The sequence below is a fragment of the Triturus cristatus genome, chromosome 2_2, assembly GCF_964204655.1.
Source record: "Triturus cristatus chromosome 2_2, aTriCri1.1, whole genome shotgun sequence".
Taxonomy (NCBI): domain Eukaryota; kingdom Metazoa; phylum Chordata; class Amphibia; order Caudata; family Salamandridae; genus Triturus; species Triturus cristatus.
In genome coordinates, this window is record NC_140582.1 from 150,292,470 (window position 1) to 150,309,467 (window position 16,998).

Sequence of the window (16,998 nt, forward strand, 5' to 3'; positions counted from 1 at the left end):
TGCATCAGTGGACATGAGTGTTGCGTGGGAACACCCACAGCAACACCCATGTCACACCCCTAACACGCAAAGTGTTGCGTGAAAAGGGGGGATATTTACAAGCTCAGTGCCATCACGCGGACGGGTAAATTAACAAAAGCCTTTTTACCACTACACCTGGAATGAATAAGAGAAACCCCTGACATGTTTTTCACTATCATTATAGCTTTTCAGATAGGTTTGGTTTTGTCCAGACACAAGGGAGCACCCAGTATAAGTCAAATGAAAACCCTTTCAGGCATAAAGTGCCACATAAACTATGCAAAAAAGAAGCAGAGAACTCTGGGTAGTTCCAAAGTCTAGGTGGAGAGCAGCGTCTGTGTAGAGGACCCTACAACACCAGCAACAGTCTGAATTTGCTCAACTCAAATGTGTGCTCTTCTATCAAAGTTTTTAAGCATAGGATTAACACACTGCCATCCAAGTTGAGATAGAAAGGGACAAGATATATTCTCTCTCTCTCTCTCTCTCTCTCTCTCTCTCTCTCTCTCTCTATATATATATATATATATATATATATATATATATATATATATATATATATATATATATATATATTATATTTCATCAACACTTCTAACCAAGAAGAAGCACGCCTTACACCTTAACTTTGTAGAATCAAACAGGCACTTTCCTAAACATGTTGCTGCCGCAGCAAAACGCTTAAAATCTTGATGCATTTTGGCTTGTGTAATGCGCCTTAATCCCAAGTAGGCAGTTTGTTTGATTTTTAAAGATGACCACATGTTGTTGATTAACCAATTACAGACCACACTGGTGTGACGTAGTCTTAAAGAGTAAGGCCAACAAACTTTGCATTAGAATCATGTATAAAACTTAGATTTTAGCTGCAGTGTCTTTTTAAACATCACTTTCCTTTTCAAACAAGCACCGCAGTTATTCCTTTTTGTTCAAGTGAATCAATGCTCTCCAAGATAACAACGCCTTTAAATAGCCATCATGCCGCAATTCACAAATCTCTTTAAAGCAACACTTAATGCTGATAAACAGTAAATAGCCATATAATTAACCCATTCACTTCCCTTACCCAGTTCCCCTTTCAGTTAAGGTTGTAATAAATCTGTACCTTCATATTTATTATTGGTTGAGGTGATGAGAAGTGTTAATGGTATCTTAATTGGGTTGCTCCGTCCCCACAAAGCCAAGGCTGCCCTGAGAGTGTCAGAAGCTCCTAAATGTGGAGAAACTGTTGTTTGGGATGTATAAAGGGAGCGTGACCCGTCCTGTTCCAACAATAATTAATATGAAGGTATAGATTTTTTCCAACCATTACTGAGAGTGGAAATGGGTAAGGGAAGTGAAAGGATTAAATGCTGAGAGCAACCAGCTTTTGAGGGAAATGTCTGATATGTAGCAGCTCTGTGGCCCTCTCTGAAAATTCGCTTTTACGTTTATGGCATTACTTAGGGTTAAGCAGAGCAGAATGTAAAACAGTGTTTCGCTCAATGCCAGCAAACCAACAGTTTCCGTGACTTTCTCTACTCTGATTAGAGGCAGTAGTGGCTGGTGACCTTTCAAAGTGGTGGGCGAGCGAAGTGCCTCGCCACCTCTAAAAAATACAAAAACACTTTTTACCTCCCTACAAAAGCCCATACTAAGAAACAACCCATCCCTCCAAATTACATGCATCACACATTATAAAAATGAAATAAAACTAAGTTATACTTACAGCAGCTCCGCTTCCTCCTCGCTGTCCTTTCGAAGACTGTGGAATTAAGCACCCCCTAACCAATCCAGACCCTGCTCTCCTGCTGCATGAGAGCAGAGCAAGGACTGGATGGAGCGAATTGGCCAAACTCTTCTTCAGGCTCTGGAGGCCTGTGCTTGGTCTCCTCCCAGCTGTCAAAAACAGATGGGTGGAGAGCTTCAAAGTGTGCATGTGACGGCCTACGCAAGACCGCCGACCAAAGTGACGTGTGCACTGTGAAGTGCGTGGCCACTGTAATACTTCCGATGGCCTAGGAAGCATGGCAGTGCGAGCGCGCTAAATGAAACACCGGAGCCGGCATAATTGGGACACACACGCGGCTCCGACTGAATCGCCGAGGCCATGCCCCTTTATTTTTAACTTGCTAGTGTCTGACGTCATACGTCAGTGCTAGCACACCTCCACAGCGCGGAAGGCTAGAACGCCTCGCGCGTGCCGAACACTACACTCCTTCCAACCTTTATAAAACATTAAGCCAAACATAAAAGCAAAACGATGGATCTGTTACCAGTGCGCCAGTCCTTGCGGGTCACACCATATAGTCCGCCAGCTGGGATGACGGTGCCGGGTTCTTCCTCAGGTTGTAGCGGGACGGGCCGCCTCTGGAAGGGACCACCTCGGGGGTTCTGCGCCTTGGGGTATTCGGCTCGACCCGGGCTGGGGAGCTGCCAGGTGGGTTACCCCCTGGAGTGGCTGGGATGGGCTGGGAACCCCCATCCTCGCTCCGACCGTCTTCCACCTCCTGATCTCCTCTCGGCTGGTCGGGATCCGGCCCCTCGGGCTCGGCCCCGGGACGTGGTGGTGTTCCTGGGTGGACTTTTTTAAACAAGGACACATCTCGCGTGACCGTTTCAGCACCTCTTTGCGCGGTCACCATCGTGCCTGTCCGGCGGGTGACCACCCATGGTTGTGGTTCGAAAGGAAGTCTGAACTTGCTGCCTGGGTAGCGGTCCTTCACATATACTCGATCCTGCTGCTGTATCTTGGACTCCTTAGCTCCCCTTCGCCGGCTGGCGTGGTCATTCGAGCGCATCCGGTTGGCTAATGTCCTTTCGTTGGTGGCTTGTGCCGGAACCCAAGTAGGGTGGTGTGGGATCGTGTCGCTTACAATTCTCCCCATGGTGGCTGTTCCTGGCGCTGCCTCGGTTGTGACATGGGGGGTAAAACGGTATTCCCGCAGGAAACTGTAAATCGCTCTCTCCAGTGGAGATCCATCAGCCATGGCGATGCAAATGGTTTTGTTGAGTGTTCTCATAAACCTCTCTACTTCTCCATTGGCTTGGGGCCACCGTGGTGTTATCTTGCGGTGATTGATCCCCCAGCTCTTGAGATACTCTGCGAACTCCTGCCCTTGGAAAGGCGGTCCATTGTCAGTCTTGACCACCCCGAATATGCCATGAGTGGCGATGGTTTTTTCGAACTTCGCGATCACCTCCGTGGCTGTCTGGCTCCCCACTATCTCGACCTCTGGGTATTTGGTGAAGTCGTCGATGATGACCAACGCATACCGCCCATCGGGGAGATGTCCGAAGTCGGCACTCACGCACTCCCATGGTCGCAGAGGATTGTCTTCGGTCGCCACTGGGTGAGGGCGTTCCGGCGGTCCTGCGGCTTGGCACCACGTGCAGGTTCTCACCGTCTGTTCCACCATCGCATCCATGCCTGGGAACCATACTTTGGCTCGGAGCCTGCCCTTTGTCTTTACCACTCCTTGATGTCCCCTGTGGGCGATGTCCACCGCTTGTTGAGCGAGGCTGGCCGGCATGACTAGTCTTGGACCCCGCAGAAGACATCCTTGGGCGTCTACGGACAGCTCACTTCTCACCTTCAAGAACGACTCTAGTGTTAGCTTGGCTTGGGGCGTCCGTCTGTTGAGCGAGGCTTGAATTGTCCTCCAATCCCCCGATCTGACAGCCTCCGCTGCTGCTCTCACACACTCGTCGCTTTCTGAGGCTTCTATTATTGCGGCCAGGCTCATTGGGAGGGGTCGTGACCGCTCTGTCACATACCGGACATACTCCTCTGTATCCTCGGCCTCCTCCTTCTCCTCTATCGTGGCTTTCCGCGGGTGTCGTGACAGATAGTCCGCCGGGTTCGTGGCCCCTGGTTTGTACTCCACCCGGTAGTCGTACCCTTGTAGTTGGAGTATCCATTTTTCAATCCGGGGCGGCGGCTTTGAGGACGACCCTTGGAATAGGGGAATGAGTGGCTTGTGGTCGGTTGTCACCGTGAAATGATGTCCATACACGTACACGTGAAAATACCGGCATGCCCAGTGGATGGCGATGGCTTCTCGCTCGATTTGCGAGTACCGCTGCTCTGTTTCGGTCAGGGACCGGCTGGCGTAGGCGATGGGGGCCCACTCCTCGTTGTCCTGGAGATGTGTCAGGACCGCTCCCAGCCCAAATGGGCTTGCGTCGACCGCCACGTTGGTGGGCTTTGCCGGGTCGAAGTATGAGAGGGTAGTGTCCGCGAACAGGGCCGCCTTCGTCGCTTGGAACGCCTGCTCCTGTTCCAGGCCCCACTGCCACGTGGTGGACGACTTGGTCAGCTCCCTGAGGGGTTTGGTGAGGTTGGAGAGGTCCGGAATGAAGCGGCCACAGAAGTTGACCATGCCCAGGAAACTCCGGGCCTCCGAGATGTTCGTCGGAGCTGGGGCATCCTGGACATCCTTCACCTTGTCCAGGTCTGGGGCCACCCCTTGGTCTGAGAAGGTATACCCAAAGAAACTGATCTTGTTCTGCAGGAACTGACACTTCTCCCGGTGCAGGGTCAGGCCTGACTCCTGAATCCTCTTGAGGACCCCTCTCAACCGCTGGTGGTGTTCCTCTATGGTTGACGCGTATATGAGCAGGTCGTCACTCACGTTGAGCACGCCGGGGAGCCCACTGAGCACCTCTCTAATGGTATTTTGGAATACCTCGGCGGCACTCGAAATGCCGAAGTTTAGGCGCTCATACCGCCTGAGGCCCACATGGGTGGAAAATGTGGTGATGTACCTCGAGTCCGAATGAAGTGGTAGCTGGTGGTAGCCTGACCGTAGGTCCATCTTCGAAAACCACCTGGCCCCGTTCAGCTCTCCCAGGATGTCATCAATGGTGGGCGTCAGGTGTCGCTCTATTTTGACCGCGGCGTTAGGGAGGCGCATGTCCACACAGATGCGGACTTGTCCTGGCTGCTTCGGCTTCCTGGCGATGACGATCGGGGATACCCACGGGGTTGGCCCACTGACCTTTTCGATGATGCCTTGTCTCTCCAGGGCCTCCAGCTCCTCCTCGACCTTCTGCCGCAGGTAGAAAGCAATTCGCCGGTGCCTCAGCGCCACTGGCTGGACCGACGGGTCGATGTGTAAGGATACTTCCTTTCCTTTCAGGCATCCGATGCCGTTGAAGACTTCTCCAAACTCTTCCAGGATGGTGTCCAGTTCTTCCTCCAGGACTGCCATGGCAAACGATATCAGCCTCAATTCTTCGGCCGATTGCCCGCTCAGCAGCATCCCGCTGCCCTCTTCCGTGACATAGACGGTGGTGTTGATGCTCCTCTCGCCATGTTGTAGCTCTGTTTGGAAGCACCCGATGAGGGGAATGGGCGTCTTCTGGCCATATGCGAACACCCTGATCTTCGCCGCTCTCAGCGGGGGTTTGGCCCGCAGTTGTTGGTAGACATTGGCGGCCATCAGCTCGATGGAGGCCCCAGTGTCAATTGTCGCCTTTACCTCTTGTTGTTGGACTAAGATGCGACATTTCGGAAGTCTGCGCTTCTTCTTCTGTGGTTGATGGATTGCAATCACATAATGGACTGGGTACTCTTCGGTGTCGTCGTCCATGTCTTCACTGTCTGCCTCTTCGCGTACCGCATGGGCCGCCTCCTTCTTGGCTTTGGTGGACCAGCACACCGCCGCAAAGTGGTTCAACCACCCGCAGGCGCCGCACTTTTTCCCTCTGGCCGGGCAGACTTGCATGCGGTGGGGTTGGCCGCCACAGTACCCACAGTCTTTCTTCTTTGCCTCCGGCTGCCGTTTCCCTCCGGCTTGCCTCCCTTTTGGCCGCACTACGTTCACCGCTTCCGCCACTTGCACTTGCTCCGTCTTCACAGGGCGATGTAGGGCTGCCTCCATGTGCGAGGCTCTCGCTTGCGATAGCTCCTTCGACCGTCCGAGGGTGAGGATGTCCGCCAGGGGCTTTCCTTCTTCCTGGAGGACCGTGACGCGAAGCTTAGACGAGTAACACCCCTGTATAATCTGCCCTCGGATCTCTTCCTGTTCGTCGCGGAACCCACACGTGCTGGCCAACTCCTTCAGCCTGCCATGGAACGCATCCAGAGACTCGTCTGCCTCCTGTTTGGCCTGACGGAAGATGAACCTTTCATAGTCTCTGTTCGCCATGGGCTCAAAGTGGGCGTTGAGCGCGTTCAGCAGTGTGTGGTATGTTTTTGGCGTGGCTTCCACGAGAGTTTTGTAGATGCGGTGGATGTCTTTGCCTCCTAGGTGGAGCAGCAGTGCTCTGCGCCTTTCCCTCACGATGCCAGCCCCTTCGAAGTAAAATTGTAGGCGGTCTGTCCAATCCTTCCAGCGCGGGGCGAGGGATGACGGGGCACCATCAACGACAAACGACTCAATGGCGGGAATCGACGCCATCTTGGCACGTGCGCAGCACGCGGTGGAAAACTAGCTTCCTCTCCTCTGCGTCGACGCCACCAGGAGTGCACTCCCTCCGGGCGTTGCGCGTTGACCTTCCTTGCGCTGCTGCACCAACCGGTGGGAGCGCTTTCCTCCAGACGACCTCCGCGGGACCCTCAGGTGCTTCTTGCTCGAGGCGATCACACCCGGCATGGGCCTGGATCGGAGGAGGGCACGGTCGCCATCAAACACCTCGTGGGGGCAGGCGCGGCATCACCTGGGCGAGACATACCCATTCCAGGCAGTGGATTGGGGCACCAGGGCACACACAGCGTCACCTCCGACGTCAGGATGGACCTCCAGGGCACCTGCAGTGTTCCATACCAGGTCTCACAGCAGGCTCAGCCGGGTCACCATGAGGGGGGCAGCACACACAGGCTCAGGCAACATGGGAGGACAAGGTGGTCACTGTGGGGCACCAAAATAGCACAGCAGGGCTCAATTGATCCCTCGTCGCCAGTGTAATACTTCCGATGGCCTAGGAAGCATGGCAGCGCGAGCGCGCTAAATGAAACACCGGAGCCGGCATAATTGGGACACACACGCGGCTCCGACTGAATCGCCGAGGCCACGCCCCTTTATTTTTAACTTGCTAGCGTCTGACGTCATACGTCAGTGCTAGCACACCTCGGCAGCGCGGAAGGCTAGAACGCCTCGCACGTGCCGAACACTACAGCCACCACTACTCCAGTCCTCCTGCTGTCAGTCAGCAGCAGAGGACAGGCAGGACACAACCTCCCAGCTCGGGCAGTCTAGCGTCTGTGGCACTCCTTGGTAAAAAATAAAATGGCAATGAAATAACTTAATTGCCATTTTATTTTTAACACTTCGCGCAGCTCACTGCGGGCGGGGGAGTGAAGCTGCCCCAGTCTTATAAAGAAACCGCAGCTGTTAAGAGGTGAGGGAAATGCTGGGTTACGCTTAGGCTTTCATTCCGATTTTGGGGCTAAATTTCGATCATTGTGCACACCCGTTTTTGATCAGGGATCACAATTATGAGTAGTGTGATAGTTATCACACCCTCGTAGCTGTCCTCTGATAAATCCCAGCATGTCAAACTTGCCAACTTTTATCGGGTATTAAATTCCTAGGGGCATATTTATAATAACTGACGCATCCCTGCATATCAGCAGGGATGCGCCAGTTATTTTGCGCCCCAGCTCCGCCATCATGGATGCGCCGCATTTATAATGCGGCGCACCATGGGGCAAAAACGGCACAGATGCGTCACGCATCTGTGCCGTAAAAGTGGCGCATTGCTGGAGTTGCGTCGCAAGCGCGACGCAGCTCCAGCAATGCTCTGGGGGGCCCTATCTGCACAATGCTGCATCAATCCTTACGCCTGCTTCAATCAGGCGCAGGGTTTTGATGCAGCATGGGCTCAAAAGTGACTGAGTGAAATCTTTTAGATTTCACTCAGGCACTTTTAGGAGGCGTTCCTGCGCCGGAACGCCCCCACCTGCCCTGGAATGCCTACATGTGGCGCAGGGCTTTACAATGTGACACATCTCCCAGATGCGTCATGTTGTAAATACCCCGCACCATGGCGCAGGATTTGCGCCGCTGCTGCGTCACAAAAGTGACGCAACGGCGGCGTAAATGAGGCGCAAGTCAAACATAAATCTGCCCCCTAGTATTGACCAGCACATGCAGATTTTGTTTGCACCAAAATCTGCATGTTATCCCCCCAAAAACGTATCATCAGGCAATATTTTTCGCACCTGATAAATTCAGACACTGTTGAGTCGGATTTTATCAGGCGCGATAAATATCTCATCATTTACGGGCCTTTGCAGAGCCTCCACCGCTCTATCAATGTTAGTCCTTGACCCACTGGTCGGTCTGCGACAGAACTACAGGGTCAAAGAGATGCTCATACACCCAACAACGAGGATAGAACACGGTGACCTATTTCTCCTACCTAGGTCTGTCATGCTAAAATGTCAGATGGAAATGGAAAACAGTTACTCTGGGTACGCATCAATTGGAGGTCAGTCAGGAAGTGGCAGCAGAAAGTGGGTGGCTGAAGGTAGTGCAAGTTACTGCCAGCGACAGTCAATGAATCAGAAAGTTGTTACTAAACACTATTCCAAGCTGATCAATGGTCACATATGTGTCAATTGTAATTGTGATTCTATGGGACAGTGTGTAATGGAATTACATGGTGTGTGAAATATGGAATGCTCCATGGGAAACATTTCCTAGTGTGGAGCAACCCACCATACTCCTTGCAGGAAACTGCCTTGCTTGCTTTGCTTGCTTACTGCAGTCTAGCTTGGAATTCTCTATGGAGCCAATGGGCAGTGCCAGGTTTGGAAGTGTGTGGTGCCAGTGGGTGGCGGTCTCCTAAGAACAATTTTGGGCACCTGCACTTTTGTATTTTAAGAAATTAAGCAGGGGTATTATCCATTTAAAAAAATAACATGTTCTTACCATTTATGATGCCGCACACCAATTCGAAACTGAAGCAAAGTTCCCCACACCTGCGACATTCTCTTTTGTAGGGAGCACCGAGGGCTTGAAAGGCAAGGGGTCCTCCGTGGTGAGCGGCTGGAGGCTGATCTACCGGCAGTTCGTCGCCCTCTTTATCAAGAGGTTTCACCACGCACGCAGGAGCCGCAAAGGATTTGTTGCTCAGGTAAGTAAACCAAAGAAATCATTGATATTTGTTTCTCACAATCTACGTGCATTATAGAAAAACGGTATCTTCTTGGCTACTGAATAAATATGGTATTAATAAGGCTACAAGCAAATGCCAATCAATATAGGATAGTCTTTTACTTTTGGGTTTAAAAACAGTAAATTATTTGACCTCTTCCCCCGTCAATCATTCTTAAGTGCAGTCAGCATTAGACTTGGGCAAATTAGCTGAGACAAAACCCCAGACTCCCGAATATTTGAAATATTCAGGGTCCCTCTTTGCTGGAAGCGCTCTCAGTGATGCAGCATGCCAAGCCTGTGGCCGCAGCTCAATGAGGGCTCTGGGAGATATTGAGGCGTGCATGGGCATTTCTCCCTGTAGTAATACCAAAGAAAAAAAATGGCCTTAAGGGATAATGCTTGCATTTTTGGTTAGACTTTCTGTGGCAGAAAGGTAAATTAACTCTTTATTTGAAGCTGGTAAAAATATTCATTGAATCAAAGTACCATCTCCTTGGAGTCGAGTCACGGGCCTTGCCACGGCCTGCCACTTTCACAATATTGATGACTTTAAAGTTACTCAACGTGATCCTCAGAAGCACACAAGGCTGCACCTTCACACTGACTGACTGGCACCGCGGCCTCTCATATGCATAGGCCATAATAATACCTGCCTCAGTAATAATCATGGGTGTGACCTCAAAGGAATGAATGTCCGCACCATGTAAAGCTTGATATGTGAAGGACTGTAAACTCAGTCCTCCAGTTCTTTGAAAGATAGAGTAGTACTGATTTTATCACCTTGAGTAGGATAAAGAGGAGACAGACATGTTGGCATGCGGCAGTCACTTCCTTAGAGCTACAAAGATGAGACACTAACATAGGATTTTCCAATGCCCAGTTTCAGCCGTAGCTAAGTATAGACATCTGTTGGAGTCCTGCAGGTCACATTCAGGTATCCTACACAAGTGCTCCAAACTACGGAGATATCCTACAGCAGATCTAATTGTGTCTTTCACAATTGCATAGGTTTTTGTTTTCTAAACCCCTATCCAGCCTCACACAGGACCTTCAATTACCCACCTATTTTCCTCTCCCTTCGAGATGACTTTCTTCCCTCTCTAGATGTTTGAATCTCTAAAGTCTATCCTTCCAAAATATTCCCTGGGCATTTGCGGCTCAAGACAAAACTTGGTCCACCTGAAAACTTTGTGAAGACCGTTGAAGCAAGTCAAATGCCCAGACTTTTTGGAATATCAGCAAACCATCACGAAGGACCATTCCCCCATTATCTAGTGAAGAGGAAGGCAATGAGACAATTGTTCTCAGCGTCAGACTTTTAGAATATTTGGAAAAAGATCAAATGTCACAGTTTTTATTTTTGTAGCATAAATATGAGCATAACTCGATGTACACATGCCCCCTTCTGCAGCTATCTGCTCACATTTATGATTCATATAAACAATCACACTCGTCTATGGCTGAATGGTTTACAATAGCAAACAATAAACCATATGAAGACTGCAGTGCAACCACCAACGGGATGAGCCTGACCATAAATTAATGCAGACTGCTTATTGTTTGAATATGTCACTTTAAGTCTGATGACATTCCCTGTAGAGGTGCTTCACTTACAGGCAAGGACACACGTCTGTGGGATCTTGAATATACTTAGAACTGCTGCTTGAATGAACTATAACAATCATAAGAGGCTATTGTCGGGATTTACATAATGGTACACGTTGTAGAATTATTTCTACGATCTTGGATGGTTGTTTTAGGGAATGACCACCGGGCACAGTCCCACTTTTTGTCAGCACTGTGCTATTTGCAAACATTCCACCAAGTAAAGACACTTTTAAGATCTGCAATGATGGTTATTTTATGCCCCTGTGTCAGATAAAGATGATACATTGCCAGATGAATTAGTTGATTATTATGACACTAGTAGACATTAATTAAAGTTTTTGCTCCCTCGCTTGCTCAGACTTGACCGTTCTAGTTATGTCACAGATGTCATCATTTTCCTTGTGTGACAAAAAGTGGAAACACTTAGAATCAGCAGTTGCTAAATAGAAAAACACACATAAACAAGGTATATTATAATTCTGTTGACCGTGCTGTCGAACAAAGTGCAAGGGCTCTGATTTTTTGACGGGTGCATTTTAGGATTGGCTGTAAAGAATGCCTCTGTGTCCCGATGTCAGAGAAATCAAATAGCAAAATTTTAGTTTTAGAACCAAAAGTCTGTAACCATTTTAAATAGCAAAATGAGCAGGGAAACAAATAGTAGAGAAAAGCAACATTGTCACAGAAGAACAAGTTACTTACCATACAGAACTGAGTGCGCAAAGTGTCCTACCCAAACAACCTGGCTGTCAAGGCACTAGTACTTCGTGAACATGGACACCCACATTACAGCCTGGCAGATATTAGGAACATACACTTCTTGTGCCAATGCAGTGGCAGTGGCTCAACACTCGATAGAACAGGCTCTTAGACCATCCAGTGGTTGCTTCTTGGCCAGTGCATAGCACATCTTAATGAATATGACTATTTATCCCGGGAGGGTTCTCTTTGCCCAACATGCCCCTTTTGATCCGGAAACCCCACAAAAAGCTGATCATCTACTCGGTGTACCTCAGTGCGTTCAATGAAAAAGCTTAAAGCCGTTTAGGGGTCCAATTGATGGTGCCTGTCCTTCTCTTCGAGGGGTTTCAGGAGCAAAGAACGCCAGTAGAGTGATCAACTGACTGATATGAAAACAAGTCACAATTCTCAGCATGAAGGCCGCCTGAGTCTTCAGCACCAATTTGTCTGGAAAAAAGATGTTATAAGACTATAGCTTTACACATTAGCATGGAAAATGCCTTCAGTTCACTCATGTGATGAGTAGGCATAATTGCAATGAGAATGCTGGTCTTCAAGGTCAGGAGACGTTACCAGCAACTCGGCATCGGCTTGAAGGGCATATGACTGAGGAATGTTAAGACAAAATTAAGGCCCTACTGTGGCATCACAAAGGGCTTGGGAGAGAATATTTGTGTCAAACCTTTAATAACCCTCATCACAATGGGTGATTTACACAAGGATAGTTAGTTTGGAAAAGGTAGAAATGTTGAAAAGTCCTACAAATAACCTTTTACTTTGCCTGCTGTTGGGCCTTGCTAGGTCAAAGGCAAAAAAGACAAAAGGGCGTCTGACAACTTCACCTATAAGGGGTCAAAATCCCAGGCACCACACCAGGTTAAAAACTTGTTTCAGTGTCCAGCAGAAATAGATTTTGGGGAGAGATGTCTGGCAGTGGGGTGACATCCTCCTCTTCAGGAAGAAATTCAAAAGCAGTCAATTACAGACGCTTAATCTCCATACATGGATGTGAGAAGTTGGCCTGGTATATTCTGTCCACTAATTAAAGTGGGCACCTTGCACCAGTCCAAACAACCCTTATGGTGATATAAGAGGTCAAAAATAACCTTAGAAAGCTATCCAAGTGGTAGCTGTGGAGAGCAGCCTTCAGGCTTAGTCTTGAAGGAATGTTAAGCAACTTGTTTCACCAGAATGCAACCTTAATGTATTGGTTAAATTAAAGGAGAACCACACCGTAGTTATAAGAATAGGTATGTATTATTATAATACACCTTAAACAGCTCACAGTATCTGCTACACGCAGATAAACACAAAACACACAATACTGTAGCACAGAAACAAATGTAAGTAGCACTAATACACAGTGGACTCCAGGGGGAGACCAAACCATATACTACAATAGTGGTATAAGAACCACAACTCGAGTCCAGACAGTGTCAGAGGATGTAGAATCACTGGGACCCCAAGGAACCACCCAAGGTGAGTAAGGATGGACCCCACGGAGGATAGGTGCAGTGTGAGAACACAACCGCATAATACGTACAATTCAATGGGAGAGTCGCGTTGCAGTTTTACAGTTTAAGGAACCTTACCAGTGGATTACGAAGAAACCCTTTTGAACTTAGAAGTTTGGAGAGACACCCCACCCTACCCGTGGATACCGAAGTACCAGAGTTGCCTATCGCAGGGAAGATGGTGCTTAGGGTCGAAGTGGTGTCAGAAACCGCTGTCGTTTTCAATAGGAGCTTTCAAAGAAATGCCACAGCTGGAAAGAAGAAAAGTGTCCAGTGGAAGCCACAGGTGGATTCTTGATGGAAGGAGCCTGAAAGCAGAGGGGACAGAGTCTGGGTCATTCAGGAGTGACCAGGTGCTCGGTAGACGAATGCCCACTGATGTCGGCATTCGTCTACCGATGGTGTGAAAAGGGAGATCTTGACTCTAGAGCTACAGGGACCAGGAGACGTCGAGGACAACCAGAAGCTGGATACGAGCTGTCCCATGAAGGATGTTTAGTGCTGAGGGGTTGGTGTCCGGCGGAAGCACCAACAAGCCTTGGGAGCAGCAACCCACAAAGAAGGTCAAAGAAGGTTACAGTCTGGCCCAGCAAGGATCAGGGGACTCACCACAGCAAGGGGAGTCAGAGCAAGCCTGGAGCAACCAGGGGAGCCCAAGAAAAGCAGTGTTATCCCTCAAGTGGACCCACAGGCCGAAGGCACTGGATTCGCGAGGGGACCTCTAGCAGTTTCACAATGTCACAGCTTGCAGGGCACAGATTGTGAGGAGGCCAAAGTCCTTTGTGCAAAATGAGCACAGAGGTTAGGGCTATTGGTAGCCCAATGCACTTAGTTGGGTAACACCAACAAGCATATGCACTTGCAAAAGGTTGCAGTGCACAGGGCTTCGGGTTATGCATTCCCCACAAGGGATACTGGCTTAGACTTTATGTGAGGGTAGCTCAACCTCAAGGAACATAGGAACCCACCTCCTGTGTTGCTGGAGCCTTCGGAGCCTGCAGGAGCTCAGGATCCGCAGACTGGTCAGTTGCATTATGGTGCCTGTGAATGCAGGGGAGTGACTCCTTCGCCCCAAGGTAGATACCTTCAGTTGTCCTTGATGCTCCACACGTTCTGCATGGAGCCTGTATGGTGCACGGGCACAGACAATGCTTTGGACGGAGAGGTAAACGGAGTCAGATCCAGTTAAAGTCCAGTGAAGTCCAGTGTCCTATAAAGTGTCCTACAGCCAGGTAGCCCTATTGTACCCACAGGAGAGGGTTGGAGAGTTTATGGGGACCCTCCCAGGGGAGGGTCAGGACAGTGGAGAGGTTACTCCCATGTCCTTTGTCCAGTTTCACGCCAGAGCAGGAGCCAACAGCTCCCAGGACTGGTTTGAACTGGATTATGCACAGGGAAACCAAATATGCCCCTCGTGCAGGCTTTCAGGCACTTTGGAATTGCACCCACCCAGCCCCAATACACTAAATCCTGTCTGGGAGGGGGTCATAGACAGGATGCCTATTGTGGTGCCTTCCTCTGCTCGATCTTGGCTCGGCAGCAGGAGGGCAGAAATGTGTCTCTGGTAGGTAAGTAATCATTTTGTGCTGTCTGGGTTGAGAAGGCTGGTACAGGGAAGACCAGGGACCCTACGAAGCTTGCTTCTGAAGGATGGAATCATATCTTCCACACTGGTTACTGGTGTGGAGGTATGATTTCAAGGTGTTTTATATCAAACACGACATGGTTTGTTTCAGCCGTTTTCGAGATAGCATTTTACGCGAGCATATGATGCACCTCTACCTATATGTCTGGCTGCGTCACCGACAACCTGGGACAATGGTCTCTGAAGGCTGCAGGGGTGCTCTGCTCATGCAGGGGCACCCTCTCGCTTAAAACCCAGCACCCTGCCTTCAGGATTGTCAAGGACTGCTATAGGGGTGACTTATGGGTTTTAAGTGTTGTGACCAATAGATATAGTCAACCTATATCTAAAGTAAGTGGTGCATGTACCATCTTACACAGGCTGCAATGGCAGGCCTGTAGTTCCATTTTGCATGGCCTCTCATGGGTGGCATAATACCTGCTTCAGTACAGAGGAGGCCTCTGGGGTACCTATGCCCTGGGTACAGTTGTGCCATATACCAGGGACTGACAAAGGTACCCCAGTATCCAATCTGGAGTGTACCTAACTACATGACATAACATTTTAGGGAGAAAGCATATAGAATGGGGTCCCGATTAGCAGGATCCCAGTCAGACTAGTCAAAAACAGTGTGACATCAAGCAAAAAGTGGGGATAACCATAAGAAGCAGATCCTACTTTCCTACAATGGAGTTGTAATTTGCACAGATTTGGATGGAGGACAGGAAGGCATAGGTGGTCCTCCATAATTGGAGCCCAATCAGAGAACAGATGCTCATGCTCAGAAGTTCCAGGTAACACACTCTCCTGGCTCGATCTTGGGCCATGGAGTGACTTGAATGAGTCATTCTTGAAATTCTTCCGAACTCATGGCAGAAAAGGTAGTGGCGGCAAGGCATACTAGAGTCCCCTGTCCCATTCCAGCCAGAATGTGTCACTTATTAAGTGCTCTAATGGAAACTTACAATTTCCAAAACTGCAGACACTGCGTGTTCTCAACAGTGGCAATAACATGCAGCTAGGGATCTCTCCACTGGAAAAAGATGTCCCGCACACCTTGGGATATGCCTTCAATTCACAATCTGCAAAACAGCCTCAGTTCCATTCATCCTGTCAGGTGTTTAATGACCAGGAAGATATCCTGGTGCCCCAGTTACATCTAGAGATGCAAATCTTCTTGGCACAGGACTCCACGCTGCCCTGCTTGATGCAGTGCAGCACAACAGTGGTATCAGTGAGAGTCAACACAAGCTTCCACCTGATGGACATTAGAAAACCCTACAGGGCCAGTGCAGGAAAGTGCCCCTTTTTGTACGGTCACCCCCCACTTTTTGCTCAAAATGCTGATGTTTATGACTCTGATAGTGCACTGGAGTCTACTGCCCAGACCCAAGTGCCTGTGCTCTCTCCCAAAGCTGTTATGCTCGACTTGGTAATTCCAAACTGGCAAAGACTTTACCCCCTTATAAGTCCTTGTTATATGATACCAGACTAGGTGTACCCAGGGTATTATTATTATTATTATTATTATTATTATTAATAATCATTTATTGAGCACAATTTTCACCCAGCGGGCATCATGGCATTAGTAACTTATCAGTATGGAAGAGGTTCTGGGACTAGTTTCTAGGGAATACGTGGTGTAAAGTCATTACCAGGGGAAGAGTCAGGTTTGTAACTTTCTCTTGAAACCCAGCAGATAAGAATCAGTTCTTAGAGAGAGTGGTAGAGTATTCCACAGTTGAACCGCATTGACTTGGAAAACCCTGCCTCCCAGTCATGTCTTTCTAAGAGGGTACATAAACCAGGGGAGCAGAGGATGACCTCAAAGTTTGTGTGGGTTTATAGTAGCCAATTTTCTATGGTAAAGACCTAGGTCCCATGCCATTCAGTGCTCTGTGCATTATGCATCAAGCCTTACAAATGCACCTTTCCTTTAGTGGAAGCCAATACAGTTCTTTCAACGTGCCAGTTGCTGAGTCAAATCTCGATTTATTGCGCTAACTTGCCATCCATCACTTGAATTCTTTGAAGCTGCTTGAGCAGATAATCTGTACTTCTTATAAGCAATGGGTTACAGTAGTTCAATCTGCTCAGTACAGTATCCTGTACTATTAACTTCCTAGATGGCTGTGGAAGCATAGGGACCAAATTCTTCCCATTTTTTTAGAAGTCCGTGGCAGACAGCTTCAGTTTTATTAATGTGAGCCTCCATTGAGATTCTGTCATCAATTTGGACTCCAAGATTTCACACATAGGGCCATATGTAGGTAACATACTATTTACCGATTCATAAATACCGAATTTTACTGATTCGGTATTTATGAATCAGTAAATAGTATGTAGGTAAACAATCGGTAATTATTACCGATTCGGTAAATATCGGTATTTATGAATAGGTATT

The 16,998-nt window shown here is 48.8% G+C and overlaps 1 protein-coding gene across 4 annotated transcripts in view; it reads left to right on the top strand.

Moving 5' to 3' along the window:
- LOC146861982 (phospholipid-transporting ATPase ABCA1-like) overlaps window positions 1-16,998 on the top strand; it is a 3,104,259-nt gene that overhangs the window by 1,864,278 nt on the left and 1,222,983 nt on the right. For all 4 annotated transcript variants that reach the window (XM_085641135.1, XM_085641137.1, XM_085641136.1 and 1 more), the window contains exon 29: window positions 8,951-9,084. In XM_085641135.1, coding sequence (XP_085497261.1) covers window positions 8,951-9,084 — 134 coding nt within the window. The remainder of the gene's footprint in view (window positions 1-8,950; window positions 9,085-16,998) is intronic.